Raw genomic sequence first — 27,072 nt, forward strand, 5'->3', positions numbered from 1 at the left:
GGATATAAATACAAAAGTGAGAGTCCCTATCCTCAAAGAGTTTACTTTGAAATAGGAGGAAATAGGTTGGTTGGTTGTTGTCCTTTGTTCTCAAAGAGGACCAAAATGATATCACCATGTTGGAGTCAAGGTACAGTGTGTCCAACTGTTTTGGTTTTGGAATAGCAAAGGGATGGTGAACAGAGCAATAGGGTAGTCAACTGATAAGCTCTTTCCAGGAGCATATTGATATGGTTACAGTTCCCAAAGCAAAGCAGGATGGGTAGTGAAAAAGAAATAGCAAAATATCATAACAAATGGTTAAAAGGAGAAAAAAGGGAAGGAGTTTTAAGATATCTCTAATTAGGTAAATATGGGAAAATAGTCCCCTGAGTCTGAAATTCAAAAGTAAGTCCCAGAGGATAATTATAACTGCTAATCATGTCAGGCTGGAATATTGTGGCTGAAGCCAAAGGCAATGTTTGTTTATTACCAGGCTCTTTAAAAAGGCATGTTCCGTTATCAGGGTAAGTAGAATGGCTGAAGATGACCTGGAAGTCCCCATCCATAAGGTAGTCTTAGCTCCACGGGATGAGAAATCAGGAACTTTGGGCTCATATCCCAGGTCCAACAGTGATTCACTATATGACTTTGAACCAATTTATTAATTAATCTGTGCCTCTGTTTCCTTTTGGGGCAGCAATACAAACCTAGCTCACAGGGTGGTTGTGAGGAACAACTATTAACATGCTTGGTAAGCAAAAAGCATTGACTCATGATACTAGAGATTGGTAACTATGTTATTGGTATATTTTAATAATAATCTTATCATTAATTAATTATTTATTATTATATTTATAATTATGTCATAATTTATTTTATTGTGCTAAGAATAAATATTTTTAATCTTTTTTAATCTGAGAAGCAAGCAAGTTTCCTTACGTGGGACATTGTAGTTTTTGTTGCTAGTGGTTCTTATTTTATTATATCAATATGTTGATTATATATAAACAAATATATACATATATACACAGAGATACATATATGAAGTTTAAATTTCTGTTACATGCTATGCCAATACCATCAAAAATACTACAACAGATAAGTCCTCATTTCTGGTCACTTTAATGAGCAAACATAACTAATACATCTTTACAGAGGAATGAGACACCCTGTGTAGGTGGGTGTCTATGCTTCTGTTAGAGCCCACAATGCCAGAATTTAGGGCAGCTGATTATAATTCCATTTAAACATGTTTTAAATTTGTTTCCGACTCAACTGGTGACATTTACCAAGTCAATCTTCTCTCCTCTGATTAGATGCACTTGCACTAATTGTTCCTGGATACAGGGAGCAATTGTGTGGACTTCTCCTTTGAGTTAAATAAAGAAAGCAGCCATTCCCGAGCCATGCCAAAGATTCCACCATTGGTCATTATTGAAGGAGAGTGTGGCTGAGATAAAGGTGTCCTTGAGTAGTGGCGTAAAGACTGAGAAAGCACCAGTCCTAAGGGTTTGGGTCTTACATCTGAGGTTTCAGATTTTCAGGGAGTTGCTATTTCTCCAGCTCTATAGTCCATTACTGTTCCCTCAACTTATTTTGTGTCTCAACCTTCTCTCTAGGCATTGACCTTTGTGTGTGGGTGTGGGGACAAGGCATGAAGAAAGGCGGAGTGTGATTATTACTACTGAAGCAATACCTTGGACTAGTCAAAAAATTAAACAAGGAAACATATTTCCTTAATCCAAAGATCAGTTCAACTTAAGATATTCTAATTAGTGGCATACCAAAACCGTGAGGATGAAACTCTGGAAGCTCTGCCAATTAATGTGATTTCTGAGCTAATGCTCTCCTAAGGGAAACTCTTATCTTTATTTATTCATTGAACAAATATTTGTTTAATGTCTGCTATCTGCAAGACTCTTGGCTGGGCTCTGTAACTTCACTGTGGACATAACAAAGACTTAAAGCAAACCAGACTTTCTGGTAAATATTCCTCTATTCATAAGAATGAGGAAGTCTCCTATTCAAAAAACAAATTAGGGAAAGTTTTCAGAAGCTTTCCTTTCTTTTAGAAAATGTAAGCAGGGGCAGCTAGGTGGCACAGTGAATGGAGCACTGGCCCTGGAGTCAGGAGGACCTGAGTTCAAATTCAGCCTCAGACACTTGACACACTTACTAGCTGTGTGACCTTGGGCAAGTCACTTAACCCCAATTGCCCTGCCTTCCCCCCTCCAAAAAACAGAAGATGTAAACAGTGGGTCTGACTGATTTTAATCTTTCAGCTTTCCCTGGCCTGTGGCACAAACCTATTATAGTATGTCTCAAAGATACTCCCAAAGGGCAATTTTTTCCCCAGGGATCAATGATTAACCTCATCCATGGAGGATCAGTCAGTCAATAAATAAACATTTATTAAGAATCTGCTATGAGCCAGCACTCTACTAAGCACTGATCAGATAGATACATGATATGAGCATGAATATGTCAGATGAGTCCTCTCCTAGATGTTTTGTGGGTCCTGACTCCCAAGCAGTAATAGAGTCTGACCATGGACCACACAAGATACCTGGGAAAATCCACATGCCTTATGAGCTCCTCATTGCCTGACCCATGGTTAGGGTGGTCATTGGGTCATGCATTCCAAAGAAGGAGAGAATACCTTAGACTACCACAGGAAGCTTCTGCAAACTTCTCGTACCATGGTCTCTGCAGTCTCATCCTCCATCCACACTGTGGTCCCAACAAAGAACAGACCAGCTAGATCATGGCACAGAGGCTCTAAAAGAGGTGCAGAACTGGCTTAACTAACTGTCTACCAGGTAGAGATGGAGTCCTTTGTTTTTATCTAGGTACACAGCCCTGACCAAGATATCCTGCCTCACATCTCCCACACCTGTTGCTGGCAAGATGAGAGAAGAATCTCCATTCTTCTTTCCTTTTCATTAAATTACCTGGGCTCAACAGGCATACCTCATTTTATTGCACTTTGCTTTGTAGCGCTTTGCAGATATCATGCTGGTGGTTTTTGTTTGTTTGTTTTTTGTTGTTTTGTTTTAACAAATTGAAGGTTTTGTGGCAATTCTACCAGCACCATTTCCCCAACAGCATGTGCTCACATCAATCATATCTCTGTACACATTTTGGTAATTATCACAACATTTCAACCTTTTTCATTATTGTTATATCTATTAGGGTGATCTGTGATCAGTGATCTTTGGTGTTACTGTTGTCAATATTTGGGGTCTCCATGAACACTGTTCATACAAGACAGCAAACTTAATCAATAAATGTTGTGTTTGTATTCTGACTACTCCACCTACTGGTCATTCCCTAAGACATAATAACAATATTGAAATTAGGCCAATTACTAACCCAACAATGGCTTTTAAGTGTTCAAGTGAAAGGAAGAGTCAGTCAATGCAACAAACTTCACTGTCGTCTTGTTTTAGGAAATTGCCACAGCCACCGCAACCGTCAGCAACCAGCAACCTGATCAGTCAGCAGCCATCAGCAGGGAGGCAAGACCCTCCACCAGCAAAAAGATTATGATGCGCCGAAGGTTCAGATGATGGCTAGCATTCTCTTTTAGCAATAAAGTATTTTAAAATTATTTTAAAAAACATAATATTATTGCATGTGTAAACATAACTTTTATATGCACTGGGAAACGAAAAAGTTTGCGTGACTTGCTTTACTGCAGTATTTGCTTTATTGTGATGGTCTGGAACCAAACCCACAGTATCTCCGTGGTATGCCTGAACTGGGCTGACTGTAGTCAGTACTGAGTCCATTCCTCCTCCTTTGTTTCTCAAACTAAGTGATTGTCCATTTTTTGTTGCACTTCCATTTTTTTTCATTAAAAACTTTTCAGCTCAGGTTTGCAAGGTACATCATTTTGGGTGGCATCTTAAGCTCCTTTGCTTTTCAGAACATATTATTTCAGAACATATACGTTTCCCTTTGCAGTTTCGAGTCCTTTATATTTGAAAGTCTTTCTTCCTTCTGGCTGTTTGCAAAACTTGTTATTTGCCTTTGGAGTTGTTAAATTTAACTACCATATATCTTAGAATTTGGAGCATAAGATGTATTTTTTTTTTTTGGTAAAAGTGATGTGTGGATCTTTTTGGTAATTGCTTTGGTTTTTTGTTTCCAAAAGTTGTGGGCATTTTGCTTGTTCTATTGATTGCATTATGTTTTGAAATTCAGCATGTTCTTCCAGAATTCCTGTAACATTTAAATTGTCTGCACATTGTATTTTCAAGATCAAAATTTTTGGCTTGTATAGCTCTCATGTCATCTTTTCATGTTGTTGCTTTTTTGCTTCTCATCTTCCAGATTTTCCTACAGTCGAGTCTCTTTGTATTGTGAATCTATTATTCTTTTTTTCAGATTTTTTGTTGTTATTGTTGGAGAAACTTGGTGCTATTTCCTTCTGTTATTTTTACTGAGATCATTGTTCCATTCTAATTTTTTATCAAGTATATTCCATTTCTATTTTGAACAATTCTACAATCTATTGATGTCGTTGCATGCTCTCTTGGGATTCCATAGCATTCTGTGTTTCATCAGGCATCAGTTCTCTTTCCTTATTAAGATCACTTTATACTCTCTTTGAGGATGTAGTACTCATCCATTCTCCTAGCTTTTACAATTTTGTCTGTTGATTTATTTGCTTGAGTTTTTTGTTGAATTTTATTTCTCCTAAAAATCTTTCTTGTTTTAGCATTTTTTCCCTATATTCTTCTTTTGTTTTCTTATTCCTTCCCCTTTGACGGTGGGTACATCCTTGAGATTGGCTGCAGAGCTTCCTCATCCCCCCACATTGAGTAATTTATATATTACTTTCCTCAGTCTCTTTCATAAGTGACTTGAGGTGGGGGGTGGGGTGGGGAGACAACTATCTCTAACTGGGTTTCAATCCTTTTTGCTTCAAACCTAGTGCAACTGTTCATATAACTACTCCCACCCCTACCCTCACTTCCTTTCCTGGCTCTCACCTTTTCCTTTTCCAGTGGGACTGAATCAGTATTTACTATTTGGGGGGGGGGGCAGAGTTAGGAGAGGTGGGAAGGGTGTTCCAAATAGAATCCCTGTAGCTTTGAGCCCCCTAATTTAATGGTTTTACCAGAGAGGAGGCAACTGGGGGAGGGGGGTAGAGAGCAGACAGGGTATAGAGTGTGCCAATAGTTTCTTCATCAAGAGGTGAGTTTCTGTATGAGTTCCAGACATAAGCCTATGGGCCAGTTTGTGTGCCTAACAGACCATATAGAGTTGGGGGGTGGGGAGAGGAGAGGAGAGGAGAGACATTGAATTAAGGGTTACAATTTAAGGTTTACCTACCTCCTAAGTTAATTCATAAAGTTTTTACTTTGAAGGGCCGGGGGGGGGGGGGCAACGCTGTGTTTCTCCATCTTGGCCTCTGGATTTCGCTATAATTGTTCTACATCCAGTACCTAATTCCTCGTTGGTGTGCTTTTAGAGAATCAGCGAGGACTGCAAAAAAAATGTCTAGTCCTCCATATTGGTGATGATATCAAATAACTATCTCTTGAAAGAACGCATAGCTTCTCCCACCTACTTCCTCTGACTTTGATGTGATTAGCAAAAACCAGAGATTACTGTTTAGAGTGAATTTTGTAATACTACCTACCTAGTCATTTAATGGAGATTCTTCAGTACTTAAAAGATAAAAAAAAATAGATTTAGAGATAAAAAGAGCTTAGAGTACCTCAGTATAACCCCTCATTTTGCAGATGAGGAAACTTGGACCTGGACAAGTTAAATGACTTATCCAAGGCCACACAGGTAGTAATTGGCAGAGCTGGAATTTGTAGCAAGGTCTTCTCAACTGCACACATTCTAATATACCATATTGCCTTTCCAAACGACAATAACAAAAAAATTTAGCCTTATTTTAAATCATTGATGGAAAAATTTTATTTAAAGCAGGGGTTCTTCACCTGGAATCCTTGGACTTGTTTTAATTTTTTTTTTAATAATTGCATTTCAATGTAATTGGTCTGCTCCTGGAATCAGTCAAGTCTGAGTTCATGCAATTTAGTCCATGTTGTAATCTTTAGCACTAGAGTAGGAACTTGATTAGAAAAATTATGCATTTAAAAGTTTTTTATGTGCTGTTTGTTTACATTGGAACAGCATGGAGTAAAAGTGTTAGACTCAGAGTCAGGAAGATGTGAACTCAAATCTTACCTCTGATAGTCCTTACTAGCTGTGTGACCCTGGGCAAGTCACTTAACCCTCTTAGGCATGTAACCTAGGGTAAATCATTTAGTTGCTCTGATCCTCAGTTTCACAAGTCTGTCAAATGGGCATGATAATTTTTGTACTGCCTACATCACAGAATAATTGTATGGCTCAAATGAGATAATGTATGTAAAGAGCTTTGCAAATTTCAGAGTAATGTATAAATATCAGTTCATATCATTGTAAAATAAAAAGACTACATTACAATGTATTTTTCTACTATGTTTTTATTGTGCATTTTGATTTCACCTGCTTTGGGTTTGGATAGGTTTTTATAAGCTGACCTGAGAATATCAATGCAGCGTGCATTATGTAAAGAATGTATTCTGAGAGCAAAATGGCTGAGTTACATATGAACTTTTGAAACTCAATCTGTTCAAAAGTTTGGAACTGCTGGAATTTGCAGAGGGAAGAAAATCCTTTTCAGGAACAATCGATATTTCAGCTACATTTAGTGGCTTCTATGCTTTCATTCAGCATCTACTACCATAGGACAAAGACAGCAGAATTATTGAACCACATTTTATGATGCAGAAAGAGAGATCAAGCCATGGAGAGATGTTCACACACTTTTGTTCTAGGCATTTCTTTCCCATGGTTCAATATACTCCAATCCCAGATGTGCAAAAATGTCTTCTTCACTTTTGGCTTGGAGAAAAATCCTCTGAAAACCATAAAATAATAAGAAGTGAAATTCCAGTACATTAAAATATGGCTCTCTCTCACTGGCAACTCTACATTGGCACAATGGATAGAGTATTTGCAGAAAAGGCATCATCATGTAAAAGAAGCATTGATTGTTGGATTTTTTTGGTAAATCTAGAATTTACAAGGTGTCCCTAAAGTCTGGACACATAGGCAATTGGAAGCAATGTGGATTTATTGCGTTGAGTTCACATTAATCTTGCAAAGCACATCAACCTTTGCATCACAAATGATGGAAATCATATTGAAGAAGTTATTTGTTAATATTCCAATTAAATAAAAATTTAATTCATTTCATTTCTTGAAAATATGCATTTTGCCTATGTATCCAGACTTTAGGAACACCCTGTATTTTAAAAAATCCTAATTCACACACCCCTGCTGGGTGAAATTATAAAAGTGAGAAGGACTGCTTTCCTCTTCTAGCTGCCATCTAATTCAAAGTCAATCCACGAGGAAATGCCAAGGGCATCTTCAGGTTAATAATTAGGGTGTTTTGTAGAAACAGAATTTTTTTCCCCATAAGTAATTGGTACTGGCAAGCTGTATGAGAAATCAGTAACTGAGAAACAATATGTGCATATAGATATAGATAGATATAAACACACATGTATATGTATATCTGTAAACAGATAGTTATAATATATAACCTTGGAGATGATGAACATCATTCACTTCAAAGAAAAAACTCTACCTTGGTCTTATCATACAGAGCATGATTGTCCAACATCATCTTCTTTTCATGGGTAGCATACCTCCGCAAGTCTCTTTCAAATTGCTGTGAATCACAGATTAGATGTAAATTTATATGATATTCGGAATGTCCTCATTACTTAATTATTAATGTTTTGGGATACCCAACAAAGCATAGAAATTGTTTCTACAATAAATGTGATAAAGAGAACAAAGCGTCAGTTTCAGCCACACACTTACAGAATCTTTTTTCAGTCGGACAGGTGCTGTGGCCAAGAAGACGAATTCTAATGCCCCTTCTGCAGGGCTTGTGCTTTGCTATTTCCTTGTGTCGGTGATCTCCCCGTTGTGATTATTCCCTGCAATGGTCCAGATTGCAACCTATCCTGTGCAATTCATAGTCTCTTAAATACGTGAAGACTATGATCTTCTTTTCTCCCAGATAAACATTATTGATTCAACCGTCAATTAAATTTGTCTGTTCTCTATCTCCATCTTGGTTACTTTTCTCTGTATATCCTCTGTACAGACTCTCTGGTTTGTCGATGCCCTTCCTAAAAAGTAGCACCCAGAGCTAAACACAGTGAGTCTAGGTGTGGGCTGCCTGGATCTGAATACAGTGGAACAATCACTTCCCTCGTTCTGCAAACAATGGCTTTTTTTAATGTAGCCCATGATGACATCAGCTTTTTTTGCCTGCCACATCTCGCTACTGACTCATACTGAGCCTATATGTTGTTGTTTCTGTTTAGTTGTTTTCAGTCATTTCTGACTCTTTGTGACCCCATTTGGGGTTTTCTTGGCAAAGATACCGGAGTGATTTGCCATTTCCTTCTCCAGCTCATTTTACAGATGAGGAAACTGAGGCAAAGAGGGTTGAGTGACTTGCCCAGGGTCACACACCTAGTAAGTGTCTCAGGGCAGATTTGAACTCAGGAAGATGAGTCTTCCTGATTTCAGGTCTGGCACTCTATCCACTGCACCACCTAACAGCCTAAAGTTTGTAGACCTTTCCCAAATAAATTGTCTTCTAGCTATGCCTCCGTGTTCCTGTACTTTGGAGGTGTTGCAGCATGGATAGAGTAGTGCACTTAGAATCAAGAAGGCCTGGGTTCAAATCCCACCTCAAACTCTCTATATGACCCTGGACAAGTCTTTTAACCTCTCAGGAGTTTGGCTGAAACCAGAATAAAATGTAATTGGGAAGTATTTAATAAAATAAGTAAAAATACAGTAAAACATAGAAAACGCTAATATGCGGTTTTCTAAGTCAATGTGAGATGCAGGAATGTAAACCTACTGTTTAGTGAACCCCACTCCTATTTGAGTCTGACATCACTAGTGTAGATGATTCTAATTTAGATGCAAGGATTAACATTTATCTCTATTAAGCTTCATTTTCTTTGATTTGGCTCATTTTTTTAACTTGTCCAAGATCTCTCTGGATCCTGTCCCCCAAAGTGTCAGCTAACCCACTCTCCCTTTGTGTCCTCTATGAAGTTGTTAAGCATGCTGCTTATGCCTTAATCCAAGGCATTGATTTAAAATGCTAAATAAAAATGTTTAACATGTGGGAGAGGGTACACAGTTTGTGAACTACAGAGTCAGCATGAGTCAATGGTGTGATGTAGCACCTAAAAATAAAAACAAAAAAGTAATGCGATCTTAGGCTGCATCAATAGAAACACAGTGTCCAGACACAGGGAGGTGATAATTCCTTCGGACTCATCGGAATCACAGGAATTCTCTGTCCCGATGATGTCACTGTTTCAAGGAGGTGCTTTGAAATCGGCCTGGCAGGAAACCCAGCTTCTAGCCCTAGTTTAGCCACACTTGAGACCTTGGCCTCAGTTTTGTCATCCGTAAAATGACAGAGTCGACCCAGATCACCTCTGAGGCCCCTTCTAGGTCTAACCCCCATGTAAAAGTCCATGAAAATGAAGACTCTGGGGACAGCCTGTATATGACGTTGAGATGCGCAAAGCCCTTTTACATATATTAGCTCATTCAATTCTCACAATGACCTTGTAAGATTGAATTCTATAGGCATTAGTACACCCATTTTACAGATGGGGAAACCGAGGACCAGAGAGATGAGGTAACCTTCCCAGGGTCGCACAGGTAGCAAGCGTCTCAGCAAGTCTCAATTCCTGGGTTCCAGATCTATTCAGTACAACACCCCAGGGCTGGAGAAAAGATTAACTCTTTGAGTGCTGGCTCCCCCATAGCATGTGGAGTGGTGAGGTTAGAGGTAAAATAGACCCCCAGGGAATGAAATCTCTGACAATCATAGAAATGAAAATGATTTTCTAATGTGATCATCTGTAGCTAAAAAAAAAGGAAAAGAAAAGAAATGAAGGAAGGAAGGAAGAAAGAAAGGAAGGAAGGAAGGAAGGAAGGAAGGAAGGAAGGAAGGAAGGAAGGAAGGAAGGAAAGGAGGGAAGGAGGGAAGACGGGAAGGAAGGAAGGAAAGAAAGAAAGAGGAAAGAAAGAAAGAAAGAAAGAAAGATGATAGATAGATAGATAGATAGATAGATAGATAGATAGATAGATAGAAATTAAGGAAGGAAGGAAGGAGGGAGGGAAGGAAGGAAGGAAGGAGGAAAGGAGGGAAGGAAGGAAGCAAGGAAGGAAGGAAGGAGAGAGGGAAGGAAGGAAGGGAGAAAGACAGACAGAAAGAAAGAAATCAAGAAAGAAAGGAAGGAAGGAAGGAAGGAGGGAGGGAAGGAAGGAGGGAAGAAGGAAAGGAAGGAAGGAAAGAAAGAAAGAAAGAAAGAGGAAGAAAGAAAGATAGAAATTAAGAAAGGAAGGAAGCAAGGAAGGAAGGAGGGAAGGAAGGAGGGAAGGAAGAGAGAAAGAAAGAAAGAAAAAGAAAAAAAGGCAAAGCCACGAAATAGAAAGAGAGAGACAGAGAAGAGGACGTGGGATTTGAGGCAAACTTTGTGCAATGTGAGGAAATCTCACAGAAGCTCACATGCAGTGAGGAAGGTACCAAATGAGGTGATAGCGCCCCCTGGTGGTGAGGGAGGGAGCAGATTCCACGAAACAAGTAAGGGTGTGGACTTCAGAAGTGTCCCTTCCCGAAATGCATCTTAATGTGGTGATGTATTAGACTGCTCTTAAAACAAACAAACAAACAAACAAAAACCCTTGAGGATCCAGGACTTAAGGAAAGGCATTCTCCAACTCGAGGTGGAGGAAAAAGGGAAAAAATCCAAAATAAAACCTATAGATTCCCAGGAGTCATTGTTCATGACAATGCTCTGAATCTGGAGTCAGGGAGCATGACTTTGAATCTTTTCTCTGCCATTCTCCACTTGTGTGACCTTGGACAAGTCCCTAAACTTCTCCGGACCTCAGTTTCCATGCCTGTAAGATGAGGGGTTTGCTTAGTGTCTCTTCCAGTCCTAATTCCACAATGCTATGTTTAATAATAGCTAGCATTAAATAATGCCTTAAGGTTTGCAAAGCACTTTCTATATGCTATCTCATTTGATCCTTACAAAAACCCTGGTAAGCAGGTATTATTATTATCCCCATTTTACAGGTGAGGAAACTGAGGTTAAGTGACTTGCCTAAGGTCACAGAGACAATAAGTGCCCAAGGCAGGATTTGAACTCAAGTCTTCCTGTCTCCAAGTCCAGCACCCTATCTACTGTGCCACCCAGCTGCTACCTATGCTTAGTCCAGACAACAGAAGACTTAGGGGAAATGTGAGAACTATCTTCAAATATTTGAAAGACTCACTTGGAAGAGGCATTAGACTTGTTCTTGAATCATAAGGCAGAACTAAGAACAATGGTACAACTTGCAAAGAGATACATCTAGTCTTGGCATGAGGTGGGAGGAAACTTCCTTGTGATTTGAGCTGCCTCCAAGTGTAATGAAAGGCCTTGGAAGGCAGGAGGGTAAGTCCTGCCTAGAAGTCTTCAAGAGAAGACTGGATGACCAAGACTGTAGAAAGGAGTCTTGTTCAGGCATGTGTTGGATCAGATGGCCGTTGACATCCGTTCTGTCTCTGTGCATCTATATTTTACATAGCACACCTCCCTCTTAGCTACTTTTCCCTGCTTGACTTGGCCCTGGCACAGAGTCATTGTGTAGACTAGGAGGTGCTTGAGAGCAGGGGTTGTCTTTTGACTTTCTTTACATCCCTAGTGCTTAGCACAGTGCCTAGCACACAGTAGGCACATGATGACTGGATTGTTTACTTAAATAAATGCTTATTGACTGATTGGCTGACTGACTAGAATCTAGCTTCTTATACCTAGAGAGAACAAAGCTATGACTTGTAGGCAGACATACCCTCAAATAGATTGGAGGCAGGTTGGAAATGTTGTACACCTGGTCTTCGAGAGATTGACGTGCCCAGAAGAAGGTTGGCCTGGGGTGACAGAAGTTCACCCCAGGATTCTTATAAGCAGAGATAAAACAAGGGCAAAACAAGTAAATTGCTTGTTTTGGGTACAAGCTGGGCTGAGGGTTAAAGAAAAATATCTAAAATATGAGAAAATAACTACTAGAAAATACAGAGCAGGCACTAGTTTATATAGGGCAGCTAGACGGTACAGAGGACAGAGTGCTGGGACTGGAGTCAGGAAGATATCTTCTGAGTTCAAATCTGCCCTTAGACACTTACTAGCTGTGTGACCCTAGGCAAGTCATTTAACTCTGTTTTCCTCAGTTTCCTCATCTGTAAAATGAGCTGGAGAAGGAAACAGCAAACCACTCCAATATCCGTGCCAAGAAAACCCCAAATGGAGTCACAAAGAATCAGACATGACTGAAAATGACTAAACGCGACCAAAAACAACTAGTTTTTACTTAAGGGGCCAAGTGACTAGTTACAAATTTGATTGTGAGTCATGCAATACTTATCAGACAGTGGGGAGGAACTGTTCATCTCCAAAGTTGCATGTTTAAAACTTGAACGCATTTTTCCATAGAAACAACACTGATCCCTTCTCCTCATCCCAGCCCCTACATCCCAACTGGACTCCCTATTGGAAACACTTTTGGACCCAGAGACATTCCTATGGCTCCTTTTGGGAAAGTCTCTGCTCTCTCTGTAAAATGTGGGAGTTGGGGACAGATAGCTCCTTATCTGTGTTCGTGGCAGGAAATTTGTTTCTCATGCAGTGTTATAAATGGTGGTTAGGTGTGTGGTACCATTAGTTCTGTACTTCAACTACAATATAGGTTAAATCAGCTTTTCTGGACTGCCCTGTGATTCTATACTGCATTTATAATTCTGTCTGTGGGAAAATGGGTTCCAAGTTCCACACAATTGACTTAGAAAAAAAAAAAGACTTCTTAAGATGTTTTCCAATTGATGAGTCAGGAAAAGAAATCTGATTCTCTTTTGGTAAATTTGGAAAATTAGTTTGGTTTTACAATAGAAATTATACCATATTGATGACATGAAATTGAAAAGCTCTTGCAAGAATAAAATTAATGCAATTAAGATCAGATGGGAAGTATCTAACTGGAAAAGAAGATCTTTGTATCAAATATCCCTAACAAAATTTTATATCCAAGATATAGAAACAACTAACAGAGACGTATACAACCAAAAGCCATGCTTTAACAGATAATTGCTGAAAGGATATGAACAGTTGTTAAAAGAAGAACGGCAAATTATCAGCAGCCATGTGAAAGAATGGTCTGAAGCACTAAAGGAGGGAAATACACATAAAATGACCTGATATTTCATCTTACACCCAGCAAACTGGCAAAGGTGGCAAAAGATGTGACTGTCAATGTTAAAGGGGTTGGAGAAAGATTTGCTGTTGTTGTTCAGTTGTGTCCAACTCTTCATGACTCCATAGCATGCCAATAGTGTCCATGGGATTTTTTTGGCAAAGATATTGGAGTGGTTTGCCATTTCCTTCTCCAGTGGATTAAGGCAAACTGAGGTTAAGTGACACAGGGTCACACAGTTAGTAAGTGTCTGAGGCCAGATTTGGATTCAGATCTTCCTGAGTTCTTGGCCCAGCCCTCTATCCACTGAGCCACCTACCTGCCTCCTTGTAGAAAGATAGGAAAAATAATAAAGAACTATTTATGAAACTATGAATTAGTCCAACCATTCTGGAAAGCAACTTAGAATTACATGAAGAAAATGTCTAAAATATCCATACTCTTTGGCTCAGATTCCATTGTTAGACATATACCTCTTGGAGGATAATGACAAAAAGAAAGGTCTCATATCCAGCCAAATAAGTTTAGTAGAACTTTTTGTGGTAGCAAAGATAAGAACAGGAAGGAAGCAAACAAGTGCCTACTATGTGCCAGGCGCTATATTAAAAACTTTACAAATATTATCCCATTTGATCTTTACAACAACCCTGGGAGGTAGGTGCTATTATTATCATGATTTTACAGATGAAGAAATTGAGACATATGGCAGCGAAGTGACTTGCCCAGGGTCACACAGCTAGTAAGTGTCTGTGAAGGGTTTGAACTTCAGGCTTTCTGACTTCAAACTCAGTGCCCTACCCACTAAGCCATAGCAACAGTTTCCAAATCTCCACCAATGAACACTTAAAGGATATTTAGGATTATGAAAGATGGAGGAACGTAATGGAAAGAGCCCCAGGCTAGGGTTCTAGTCTCTGCTCCGCCACTAAGTTACCTTGTGACTCTTGTCAAGTCAGTTTACTTCTTTGGCTCTCGATTTCCTTACTTGTAAAATAAATTACTGGACTAGAAGATGATTCTTTGGTTTATGATCTTTTATTTCCCTTCAGGTCCTAACATTCTCAGTTTTATGAAGGATGAGGGCAAGAAAAGTTAAATAATTTGCCCGGGGTTTCATACTCATAAGGGGCAGAGTCAGCTAGACCCAGGTTTCTTGACCTTAGTCCAGTGTTCTTTTTGTGACTAGATACAACAATAAATCCTTACATTTGTAGAGTGCTCTTCAGTTTTCAAAAGGTTTGCTCATCCATTAGCCCTTTTGATACTCACAGGGTGTCTCTGTGAAATATGAAGACTAGATAGTCTTACTCCCATTTCAAAGATGAATAAATTGAGGGTCAGAGAGTATCAGTAACTTGCCCATGGTCACACATCTAGTAAGCGGTGGAGCTGGAACTAGAACCCAGGGTTTCTGATTTCTAGTCCACGTCATTTCACTATCCCTGTTGCTTAAGTCTATGTGAAAAGAATCCTATTCAGAAGGGTTTTCCCCCCCAAATCTTCATTTCCCTGTGCCTAACTGGAAACCACCAAAATCTTGCAAAGACTGAAGATGAGTTGGTAGTACAAAAATAGCATCTCTGCAGGCTCCTGAAAGACTTACCCTTGAGCCTGACCAGCCCAGCAGAGCGTACGCGTACCGATCATATGGACACACCACCAGATCCACACGGATGGCCTTCCAGTTTTTTGCTTCCAGCACATTAGACCCTGTAGGCACTTCCCATTTGCTCCTGTCTCCCCTCCGATGGTATAATTTTAGAATCAAAAAGCATTTCTGATAGTGGTCTAAAGCATCAACCTTCCTGCTGGGCTGTTTTAGGTCTTCAAATGTTGACTCTATGAGGTCACAGTACAAAAGTAACCCCTAAAAACAAAAAGCAGAAGGGCTTCATTATTCTTTCCCAAGTAAGTAGGAAAACCATACATTTCACACTGAAACTACTTGGAAGAAACATAAAAGACTTAAAGAATCTTTTAAATGCTATTCATTTAGGAACCATGTATCTTTCTTCCATTCCTGGGAAAGAGGAAGGAAGTGGTCACTGCCTTTTTCCCACTTTGCAGAAAAGGAGATGAGAAAATAAGGCACTCAAAACCACAGAGATTGCATGTAAATGTAGGGCTAGCAGGCCTGCATTGTCTCAGCTACTAGACAATCCACTTATTTTCTTTTTTCCCACTTAAGAGCATTTTATTTTTTCCAATTAGATGCAGAGATGGTTTTCAACATTCACTTTTACAAGATTTTGAGTTCCAATTTTTTTCTCCCTCCCTCCCCTCCCACCTCCCCAAGATGGCATGCAATCTGACATAGGCTATATATGTGCAATCATATTAAACATATTTCCACATTAATCATGTTGTGGAAGAAGAATCAGAACAAAAGGGAAAAACGAGAAAGAAAAACAAAGAAAAGAGAAAATAGCATGCTTTGATCTACATTCAGATGCCATAGTTCTTTTTCTTTGGAGAGCATTTTCCATCATGAGTCCCTTGGTATTGTCTTAGATCCTTGCATTGCTGAGAAGACCTAAGTCTATCAAAGTTGGTCATCACACATTGTTGTTGTACTGTGTACAGTGTTCTCCTGATTCTATACACTTCACTCAGCATCAGTTCTTTTGAGTCTTTCCAGGTTTTTCTGAAACCTGCCTGCTCATTATTTCTAATACAACAATAGTATTCCATTACATTCATATACCAAAACTTGTTCAGCCATTCCCCAATTAATGGGCATCCCTTAATTTCCAGTTCTTCGCCACCACAAAAAGAGCTGCTATAGATATTTTTGTGCAAATAGGTCCTTTCCCCTTTTTATGATCTCTTTCAGATACACACCTAGTAGTGCTATTGCTGGATCAAAGGGTATGCACAGTTTTTAGGCAGAAGTTCAAATTGCTCTCCAGGATGGTTGGATCGGTTCCCAACTCCACCAACAATGCATTAGTGTTCCAATTTTCCCACATCTTCTGCAACATTTATCATTTTCCTTTTTTTCATATTAGCCAATCTGATTGGTGTGAGGTGGTACCTCAGAGTTGTTTCAATTTGCATTTCTCTAATCAATAGTGATTTGGAGCATTTTTTCATATGACTATAGATAGCTTTAATTTCTTCATCTGAAAGCTGTCTATTCATATACTTTGACCATTTATCAATGGGGGAATGACTTGTATCCTTATAGATTTGACTCAGTTCTCTATGTATTTTAGAAATGAGGCCTTTATCCAAGACACTGGATTTCCCAGGTTTCTGCTTCCCTTCTAATCTTGATTGTATTGGCTTTGTTTGTGCAAAACCTTTTTAATTTAATGTAATCAAAATTATTCATTTTGCATTTCATAACATTCTCTATCTCTTGTTTGGTCACAAATTCTTCCATTCTCCATAGATCTGACAGGTAAACTATTCCTTGCTTTCCTAATTTGCTTATTATCTTTATGTCTAAATCATGTACCCATTTTGACCTTGTCTTGGTATATGGTGTAAGGTGTTGGTCTGTTCCCAGTTTCTGCCATACTATTTTCTGGTTTCCCCAGCAGTTTTTGTCAGTTAATGAATTCTTATCCAAGAAGCTGGAGTCTTTGGGTTTATCAAACAGTAGATCACTATAGATACTGGCTATTGTGTCTCATGTACCTAACCTATTCCACTGATCCACTACTCTATTTCTTAGCCAGTACCAGATAGTTTTGATGATTGCTGCTTTATAACACAATTTTAGATCTGGTATGGTTAGGACACCTTCCTTTGCATTTCTTTTTATTAGTTCCTTTCATATTCTGTACCTTTTGTTCTTCCAGATGAATTTTGTTGTTATTTTTTCTAGTGCTATGAAATAATTTTTGATAGTTTGATTGGTATGGCACTGAATAAGTAAATTAATTTTGGTAGAATTGTCATTTTTGTTGTATTAGCTCAGCCTACCCATGAGCAACTGATATTTCTCCAATTATCTAGATCTGACTTTATTTGTGTGAAAACTGTTTTGTAATTGTGTTCATATAGTTCATGGATTTGTCTTGGCAGGTTGACTCCCAAATATTTCATATTGTCTACAGTTATTTCAAATGGAATTTCTCTTTGTGTCTCTTGCTTGGTTTTGTTAGTAATATATAGAAAGGCCAGTTATTTACATGGGTTTATTTTATACCCTGCAACCTTGCTAAAAACAAAAAAAAATCCCTCTTCTTGAGGTATTATTCTGCTGGGAGAGACAACCTGTACACATATATCTATTCAGAGTAATAGGTGCAAAATCAATAAAAGTGAGTTAAATATAAGATAATCAAGGGAGAAAGGAATTAGCAATTGGGAGAAAGACTAGATCAGAAAACTTGAGTGTAGAAGTTGGTGCTCAAGTTGCATCTTGAAGGGACCAAGGCATTTTATGGGGTGGAGGTAAGGAAAGAGTGAGTTCTGGGCACTGGGGATGGCCAAGGGTAAAAGCATGGATGGGGATGAAAGATGGAGCATCATGTGGGAGGAACACAGAGAAAGTCAGGTTGCCTGAAATGTATAGTGCAGGAAAGGGAGGAATGGATAACGGAAGCTGGAAAGAGAGATTGGGAAGAGCCAAGTAGCTGGAGTAACATGAATCAGTACATCCTCTTCCCCCCCAGTTACTCTTTCAGATAGATCTAGAAAATGTATCAGGTAGAATCCTGATGGAGAAATCCAAGAAAAAAGTTACATTGACTCATTTTTCCAGCATAAGTCAGCACAGGGAGACAGACAGGTCTGTGGACACTGGGGACTGAGTCTGGCAAGGAGCAGCTGGATAGAACTCTCTAGCGCCAGAAGCTATACATTTGGGCAAGCAGAGGTCCCAGGTACTGAAGCACTTATATGAGATACAGAGGTCCCTATACTGGGGCATCGCTATGGGAACAGGCGCCATCTGGCAGCTTTGTTGGCCACTACCCAGTTCCAGATCATAGATCCAGGGCAGGGATGGGACCTGCAGTCAGATGTGGTATTAGGTCTAAAAAGTGGTTGCAGGTCTTAGGTTTTGTAGAGAGAGAAGAGCAAGTTCAGAAGCAAGCAGCAGAGATATAGCTCAGACCCAAGGAACAGAGCGGGGTCTCAGTTTCAGCCTCTAGCCTAGTCTAAAGCCTATTAGAGTGATGACAAGATCAGGAATCTCAGACCAAAGGGGAGCATGCTGTTTTGTCATTCTGAATAAGCAGAACTTCCCAGCTAATTAAGAGGCAGAGTCCAATAGCAGTCTGCTGCTGCTCAGACTCCAAACCAGGTCAGGAACTTGCAGAACTCAGAGCAGGAGAGCAGCAACCAGACTGTCATGAATCAGACCACTTTGGGAGCCCTGAAAGTTTGCAGTTCCCCAACCGGAGCTATCTCTAACATCCTGGTGAAATATAACACTAAGTACCCCCAATAAACAGCAACAGGACCAGCCCAGACCTTCCTTCCAGATATGCTTAGACCCTGGAAATAGGTTAGAAGAATGAGTAAACAAAAACCAAATCCCACCAAAAAGCTATTATGATGACAAGTAAGCTTGAGACACAAACTCAAAACAAGAGAAATAACTCTAAAACATCTACAAGCAAAGCCTTGAAGTAAACCACAGCTTGGGCATAAAATCAATCAGGATTCCTGGAAGAGATGAAGAAAGAGGTAGAAAGTGTTTTTGTAAATGAAATAAGAGTGCTAGAAGGAAAAAAAATTGGAAAATAAACAAGAGCTATGGAAGAAAACTGGAAAGGGAATCAATATCTTGGCACAAGAGCTAAAAACCTTGCTCAAACAACACACTCCCTGAAAATTAGAGTGGACCAAATAGAAGCCAATGACTCCATGAGACAACAAGAAATATTAAAAACAAAGTCAAAATACTGAGAAAAATAGAAGAAAATTAAGCCACAGCATAGCAAAAACAGCCGACTTGGAAAACAGATTGAGGAGAAAAGATTTAAGAATCCAAAGTCCTGGGTAGTTGGCAATATTTGGACTAGAATTTAAAATTATCCATAGACAATGAACAACATGAATTGGTCATCTATGAATAATTTAGTATTGAGTGTGTATGTAAATAAATTCTTAAAAATTTCCCAAAGTAATCATAAGAGGACAAATTGCCAAAGGGAATAGCATTTATCTACTGCTTTCTCCTCTTCCATATAAGCAGAGAACACAGTCCATGACAACAAAGAAAGGAAAAGAAAAGAAGAAACATATTAACTCCTCTTCTGTGAAAAGAAGCCTAGGTGTGTATGGCGATGCAAGCCTGTAGTCCATGCTGCTGGGGAGGGGGAGGCTGGGATTCCTAGAACTCAGGAGCTCTGAGCTGCAGGAAAGCTGAAACTGGTAATTCCAGCACCAAGATGGTGAGCCCACAAGAGCTGGAGGCCACCAGGCTGCCTAAGAAGGGGCTAACTGGCCCAGATCATGAAAATGGAACAGGTTAAAGCTTCTGTGACAAACAGCATTGGAATGGGGCTTGGGGCTAGCTGCTGCATACCTAGCCTTGGTAAGATAGTTGAGGAAACAAGCTGGAAAAAGAACGGAAGTGGAGGTCCTGCTGGGACTGAATATGATGGGCTTGAGAGGTGAAGCTCATACTGCAGCATAGAAGAGGAGGAGAGTGGAAGTAAAGATTTGAACTCTTCTCAATCTGACCACCCCTGAGGTGTTTTCTCTATTTTTGTTTTACTTCTTGTGAATATTAAGAGTATCAGAAATATATTCATGATCATAAAACACCTTATGGTCAGAGAATAACATAAGCATAGCATATGGGAAGATCTGAGCCATTATCCCCTGCCATTAATGTAATTAGCAAAGAATGATGGAAACAAACGTGATACAAGAGATGAAGTGGATATTTCTGGGGCCAAATTCAATGGTGCTGATATAATGTTATAATAACTAAGCATTTCTTGGGTAGCTCAATTTTTTTTAAAGATTGTCTTTATTTTTTCTCAATCACATGTAAAAACAGTTAACATTCATTTGTATGATTTTTGTTCCAAATCCCCTCCTTCCCTTCCTTCCCTCTCCTTGAGAAGGCAAACTCTTTGATATAGATTTTAGGTATGCAGTCATGCCAAATGTATTTCCATATTTAACTTAATGTTTTACCTGTTTTTCCCACAAGTTTGTAACTTTCTGTAAAAGCTGGTCTTCTTCTTCTTTCTCTGCTCCTGGGCTAGTTATCAAAAAATCTACATCATGCCCAGACTCCTTTCCCCTAAGAAAGCAGTGAAAAACACTGTGAGAAGACTTAATTCCACAGGATGCCATAGGATTGTCAAGCAGCATCCATGGTCTAATATTTTAAATTTATCAGAAGATCTTGGGAATGGAATGGATCTAGGGTAACAGTTAGTGAAACCTTAAACTAAACCATGACTTTACCTTCGGAACCCTCCTGTCGTGGTGACTAAGGCGTCAGGCAAAAATGTCCAGACGGCTTCTTTAACTAGTAAGCTCGCTGCATCTGCTTCCGCCTTGGACACACAGCCAATGAGGTCATCATAATAGCGGAACCCTGAAAAGCAGTTTGACGCATCAACTGAAAAAATATGCTGCAGTTGGTGTATGAAGTATCCCAGTGTAGGGTGGAAGTGAACCATGCATTTCTGTAACTCTCCTGGGTGACACAAACCGTATTGAGAGTGATCATTTCTAGTCAATCAGATATTACCCCCTTAACATTTAAAAAACAAGTTTAAACCATTTACTGATGTGCTGTTGTTTGTTTGTCCATTGCCTTTCTTGCTGCTTCAAGGTTGCCCCATTAATATTCTTGCATCTTATGATGCAACTTTGAATATGACTTGGATGGGAGGGGTTTTCTTTTTAAGTTCCTATGCAGGTTGCATGGTTGTGAGAAACAAACCTTCCATCATCTCTGAAGAATTGGAAATGAATATCACATAGAGGGCAGAATCACAGAATTTGGGAGCTGGATGGGAACTCAGCAGCCAGCTAGCACAAAATATACACAGAAAGAATGCCCACTATAACTAACAATGGAAGAGACAATGGGCAGAGGCACAGTGGTAGGAGCAGGCTTAAACATGCAAACAACCAAAGAGGAATTTCAAAGAACAGAAGTAAGAGATGTTACAGAGCAACATATGATGGGCTGGTCATGTGGCACAGGCTAGGGATGGTGAATAGACAGCCAAAGGTACCACTGGTATCATTGCGATGTCAGAAACAAGTTGGGTGCATCCTCAGGAGTGAGCTTGTGAGAGGATGTGGCAGACATGGATCAGTGGTGATGTCCATCTTTGGAGGGAACTCCTGAATTGATGAGATCAGTCAGTCCATAAATGTTTATTAAGCACTACTGTGCTAAGTATGGTGGATACAAAGAAAGACAGAAGACAATCCCTGCCCTCAAGGAACTCTGCAATCCAATCCAATGGGTCAGAGATCTACTTGGGTATGTTTGTAGACTAGGGATAATATTTGATGCTTTTCTTAAATTTTATTGGTTATTTTTAACTTATGTCTTTATGTACACATTGAAAAACGATTTTTAAAAAAGATTTTTAAAAGATTCTACAGCTTGACTATAGAGGGCTTTAAAATAGAAAAGAATTTATATTTTGTCTTCCATGCCTTACAGGTAATGAGGACCTATTCCAGGTCTTTGGATGGGGAGTGATGTGATCACAGTCATCTTTCTGTTTGGAGGAGTGCAGGCTGGTTTCACAGAGAAGAAAATGTCAAAAGGACAGGGAAACCTTTATTTATTTATTTAAAAGTATTTCTTTTTTTTAAATTTGAGTTCCAAATTTTCTCCCTCTCTCCCACCCTTCCCTTCCCCATTGAGAAGGCAAGCAATATGATATCAATTCTATATGTAAGATCATGCGAAATGTATTTCCATAGGCAGAGAAACTATTGAAGGTATGAATTGCTAAGGGGTGGTTCTAGGTAGCAGTAGTGGGGATGAAAAGGAAGAGAGAGATGTAAATGATTACGAAAAGAGTGTTGATTAACTATGGGCAACCAGAGAGAAGGAAGAACCAGAGATGACTTCAGGCTTTCCACCTGTCTTGGCTGGGAGAATTGTGGCTCTGTTAGCAAAATTACGAAAGTCAGGAATTAGAGCTGGTTGAACAGAGAATTTTGTATGTGTTGAGGTAGCCACAGAGCTGCAGGCATCCGAAAACATAGAATTGAAACTCGGGAATAAAGTTCATTTTAGAGACAGATGATGGGGCCATTATGTTGGTGTCTTTCCCTCAATGCCTATCACATTAGACTACTGAGAAGCAACATGGTATAGGAAATTAGAATGCTGGACCTGGAGTTAGGAAGTCCTGGGTTCAGATTCCACCTCTGATATGTATTAGCTGTGTGATCAGGGGTGGGTCATTTAACCCCTCGGAGACTTGTGCCTCATCTCTAAAAATGAATGGGCTGAGTGGCTCAAATCTTTGCTCTTGTGGTCCCATTTACCTCTATCCAACCTTTCTATTATTGACTTCCTTTGACTGCTCAAAAAGGATGATTGAATTCAGTTGTCATCCTGGGCCAGTCCCAGGGCACGTCAGCAGGTTGGCGAGGGGCACAGCCTGGTTACCTTCCAACCCTAGTCCTAGGTAGCCCTCAAAAAGGAGGAAGGAAGGACACATCTGATCTACAGTCAGCTCGCATGCTTCTCTCTGAGACTTTCGATTTCCCCTTCTTCCTCTCACCTCCAGCAATGGCCTCAGCTTATTAGAGTAACAGCCCCTTACAGACGCTCCTTTACCTGCTTCCTGCATTTTGGTAAATCTCAGGCTTTTGTCGGATTGGATTTTACTCAATGTCCTGAAGCCCATTCGGTACCATTTCTCAGCTGTCTTCAAGCCCACTCCAAACACAGATGTAAACAGCTAAAACAAATAGGAAGGAATGAGTCACAGGAAGCTGTAAAGAATTGTGGACATAATAAAATAATACTTTCAAGCACTCAAAGTCTGACTTAGAGTCAGAGGCTCTGGGTTCAAATGTTGGCTCTGCCATTTTACCACCTGTATGGCCTTAGATCACTTCAGTTTCCTCATCTTTAAAATGAAAGGGTTGGAATAGAGAGGGAGGCAGGCAAGAAGCATTTATTAACTGTTTACTATGTGCTAGGCATTGTGCTAAAAGCTGGGGACTTCAATACAAGCAAAAGACAAGATAGTCCTGCCCTCAAGGAGCTTACACTCTAAGGAAGACAATATATAAAAGGGAGGTGAGAAGCAAGGCCAGGGAATGGTAGTAAAGTCTGGAGATGCAGAAGCAGAAGTAGGAGTGGAATGAAGGATGGCCTGCCTGAGCGCCTCTTCAAAATGGGAGCCTCAGAAGGAACTCACCAATGGGAGAACGGGACCCAACAGTGGAGGAATGTTCCAGGGCGAGAAGGCAGCTCAAGTGAGGAATCAGAAAGAGAAGGAAGAAGGGCATGAAGGCTGGTCAGGCCCCTCCCCGAGATGGAGGCCTCCGAGGTCCCTTGCAGCTCTAAAATCTATGTCATGGTGATCCTGTGCCTTTTGCCCAGGATATATCTAAGCATATCTCCCTCATTAGAACAAAAATTTCTTTCAATGATTATTTTATTTATTGGTTTTTTTTATCCCTTGTACGTAGCACATTTTGTTGTTAGTCGTTTTTAAGTCATGTCTGACCCTATTTGGGGTTTTCTTGGTAGAGACAGTAGAGTGGTATATCATTTCCTTTTCCAGCTCATTCTGTAGAATAGAAACTGAGATAAACAGAGTTAAGTGACTTGCCCAGGGTCACACAGCTAGTAGGTGTTTGAGGCCAGATTTGAACTCAGGTCCTCCTGACTCCAGGGTTAGCACTCTATCCACTGTGCCACCTAGCTGCCTTAGTTGTATTTCAAAGTAATTTCTAAGCCTGGGGTCTGTGAACTTGTTTTAAAAAATAAGCATTTGATACCTGTATTTCAGCATAGTTTTTTTTTTTTTTGGTAATCCTATGTATTTTATATAGCTAGGTAACACAATGGATAGAACACTGAACCCAGAATCAGGAAGACCTAAGTTCAAATATAGCCTCAGACACAAACTGTGTGACCCTGGGCAAGTCACTTAACCTTTGTTTGCCCCATTTCTGTTCTCTGTAAAATGGGGATAATAATAGTGCCTACCTCCTGGAGTTGTTGTGAGGACCAAATGAAATAGTAATTATACAGTGCTTTGCACAGTGCCTGATACAAAGTAAGTACTTTATAAATGTGAGTTGTTATTGTTATTTCAACATAATTGGTTTTCTCTGTAATCCTCTGCATTTTATTTTATGCATTTTTATGCAGCTAGGACAAAATGAATTGAGCATCGAACCTGGAGTCAGGAAGATTTGAGTTCAAATATAGCTTTAGATACCAGCTGTGTGACCCTGACCAAGTCACTTAACCTCTGTTTGCCTCAGTTTCCTTATCTGTAAAATAGAGATACTAATAGCGCTTACCTGCCAGGGTTTTTATAAAGATAAAATGAGAAAATATTTGGAAAGTTCTTTGCAAATTGTAAAGTATCATATAAATCTTAACTATTATAAAAACTTTTTTTTCAGAGAATGAGTCCATAGGCATCACCAGACTGACAAAAGGGTACATTTAACTCAAAAAAGTTAAGAACCCCTGATAAGAACGCCTGATCTAGCCTAAATCAGTTATTTTAAAGCAAGGAAAACTGAGATCTGAACTGGTGGAGTGAGCCGTCTGAGGCCACTAGGCTGGTCTGTGGTAGAACAAGCAAGCCATGAGGGAGCCAGCGAAGGGAGAGTGAGAGGAAGCCAGTCCTTCTGTGTCCTCACCATTCACATCATATCGTGCCGTCTCTAAACTCTTAAGTGGTTGCAGGATGAATAAAGTGAAAACTTACTTTGAAAGCCTGGTAACGCTCATCATTTAGCACAGCTTGAACTTCCAAACATTCTCCATCTTCAATGATTTCCTGCATGGGACAGTTAAACTGGTTTGTCAGAATTCACTTAGTTGTGCAATTCACAGTCTAAGGAGCCTGTGTTTTGAAGACTTGGAAGTTCTAATTTAATGATCGAGCTTTAATACTTAAAGGATCTGTGTTTACGTTGGCATCTGCACTCACCTCCACTACACACACATTCACAATTTGAAATTGAGGAAATAGGTATTGCTAAGAATTTTTCCTGGGTATCCTGAAAAGCCTCACAAGACTTTCTCCATTCCCTCCCCATCCCCTTCTTTTTAAAATTTTTAAAATTCTAAACTTAACAAATTCAAAATATAATAGTACAGAAAAAGAGGATTGGACAGGAAAATGGGAATTCCCATTATACAAGCTGCTTTTCTGTTAAAACCTAGGGACGTGAATTCCAAATTTCCACTTGAGGAGAGTTCAGCTCAGACATCTTCTCATCTCTCACCTGGCTTCAGTATCTTGGGACTCCTGTGACTGACTTCTCTGCTATCCCCCCTTCTCTTTTCCTCCCTCCATTGGGTACCCTCTCTCCCTCCCACCATCCCCAAGCTTTTCAGCTTCCTTTGTGCCTTGTATTCCCCCATTAGATTATAAGTTCCTTGAGGGTAGAGATTGTCTTTCTTTTTTCATATTTGTATCTCCATCACTTAACACAGTGCTTGGCACACAGAAGATGCTTAATAAATATTGATAATATTTATTTAACATCAACTTAACATCAATTTATTTAATATTTAATTTATTTTAATATTAATTAAGATTATTTAAGATTTAATGTGTCGATAATAAATATTGACTGACTGGATGATCGACTTGTGTGATGAGGACCAGGTCGTACCAATAACTTTTTGTTATGCATCTATTTTAATGACAAAAATCGAAGCTCCTCATACATACATTTATAGAATGATGGGTTCTGAACTACTAATTACAACCCAGGAAAAGGAGCGAGGAGTCAATGTGAGCTACTTACCTACTTCAGTATGGACAAGTGCCCCAGGAGAATTTGTTATTACTATTTTAGAACTGTAAGAAACCTGGGATCAACTAGGCTCATGGTTCTAGAGGCAGAAGGGACATTTAAAGGCCCCTGACTTCACTCCTTCATTTTATTGATGAGGAAAATGGGGGACAGAGAGAGAAAGTGATTTGCCAAAGTCACCCAGCTAGTCAGTGGCAGATGCTAGACAAGACCCCAGAGTCTTCTGTTCTTTTCCTGTAATATATCACTGCTTCTCATTTTCTCTCCCAGTAAGTTGACACCTCACCAGTTCATCCTGGCCATGGAAACAGAATCTTAAGATTCTCCCATGTATACATATACACATACACGTGCACACATGTGTGCAGACACAACACACTTCCATGATAGACAAGTCAACTAAATGTGCCCATGAAACATCATGAATAAAAGTCATTTCTGTGTTACCTCCATGATACCTTTAACTTCATCTCCAATCCACGGCAGTCCTTCTGTGTCTTTCATGCTGACGATAGCAAATGGAAGACATTTCAGCACAGAGGTTGCTCTCAAAAATGTCAGGCAAAAAACAGGATTTTCTCTAAATTCATAGTTTTTTGCCAGTATCTCAAAAGCATCCTAAAAAATAAATCCAGATTTGCAAATGCTGAAGCATTTCATGTGACCAAGAAAGTCAACATTCAAGAGCTAAAAATAATAATTAACATTTGTTTCGGGTTTTAAGATTAGCAAGTAGCAGCAGCAGCAGTAATGGGAGTGAAACAGGAGGAAGAGGAAGACTAATAACTAGTGGATAGAGCTCTGGGC

At 39.6% G+C, this 27,072-nt stretch overlaps 1 protein-coding gene across 1 annotated transcript in view; it reads right to left on the reverse strand.

Annotated features, from left to right (window-relative positions):
- Positions 1-6,823: 6,823 nt before the first annotated feature.
- Positions 6,824-27,072, reverse strand: part of DNTT (DNA nucleotidylexotransferase) — a 30,656-nt gene continuing 10,407 nt past the window's right edge. The window contains exons 4-11 of the mRNA XM_036737263.1: positions 26,713-26,883; positions 25,206-25,277; positions 23,084-23,207; positions 20,728-20,860; positions 20,452-20,560; positions 14,948-15,211; positions 7,646-7,729; positions 6,824-6,910 (exon numbers count right to left, since the gene is read on the reverse strand). Of these exons, the coding sequence (XP_036593158.1) occupies positions 6,824-6,910; positions 7,646-7,729; positions 14,948-15,211; positions 20,452-20,560; positions 20,728-20,860; positions 23,084-23,207; positions 25,206-25,277; positions 26,713-26,883 (1,044 nt within the window). The remainder of the gene's footprint in view (positions 6,911-7,645; positions 7,730-14,947; positions 15,212-20,451; positions 20,561-20,727; positions 20,861-23,083; positions 23,208-25,205; positions 25,278-26,712; positions 26,884-27,072) is intronic.

Source organism: Trichosurus vulpecula, chromosome 8 (genome assembly GCF_011100635.1).
Source record: "Trichosurus vulpecula isolate mTriVul1 chromosome 8, mTriVul1.pri, whole genome shotgun sequence".
NCBI lineage: Eukaryota > Metazoa > Chordata > Mammalia > Diprotodontia > Phalangeridae > Trichosurus > Trichosurus vulpecula.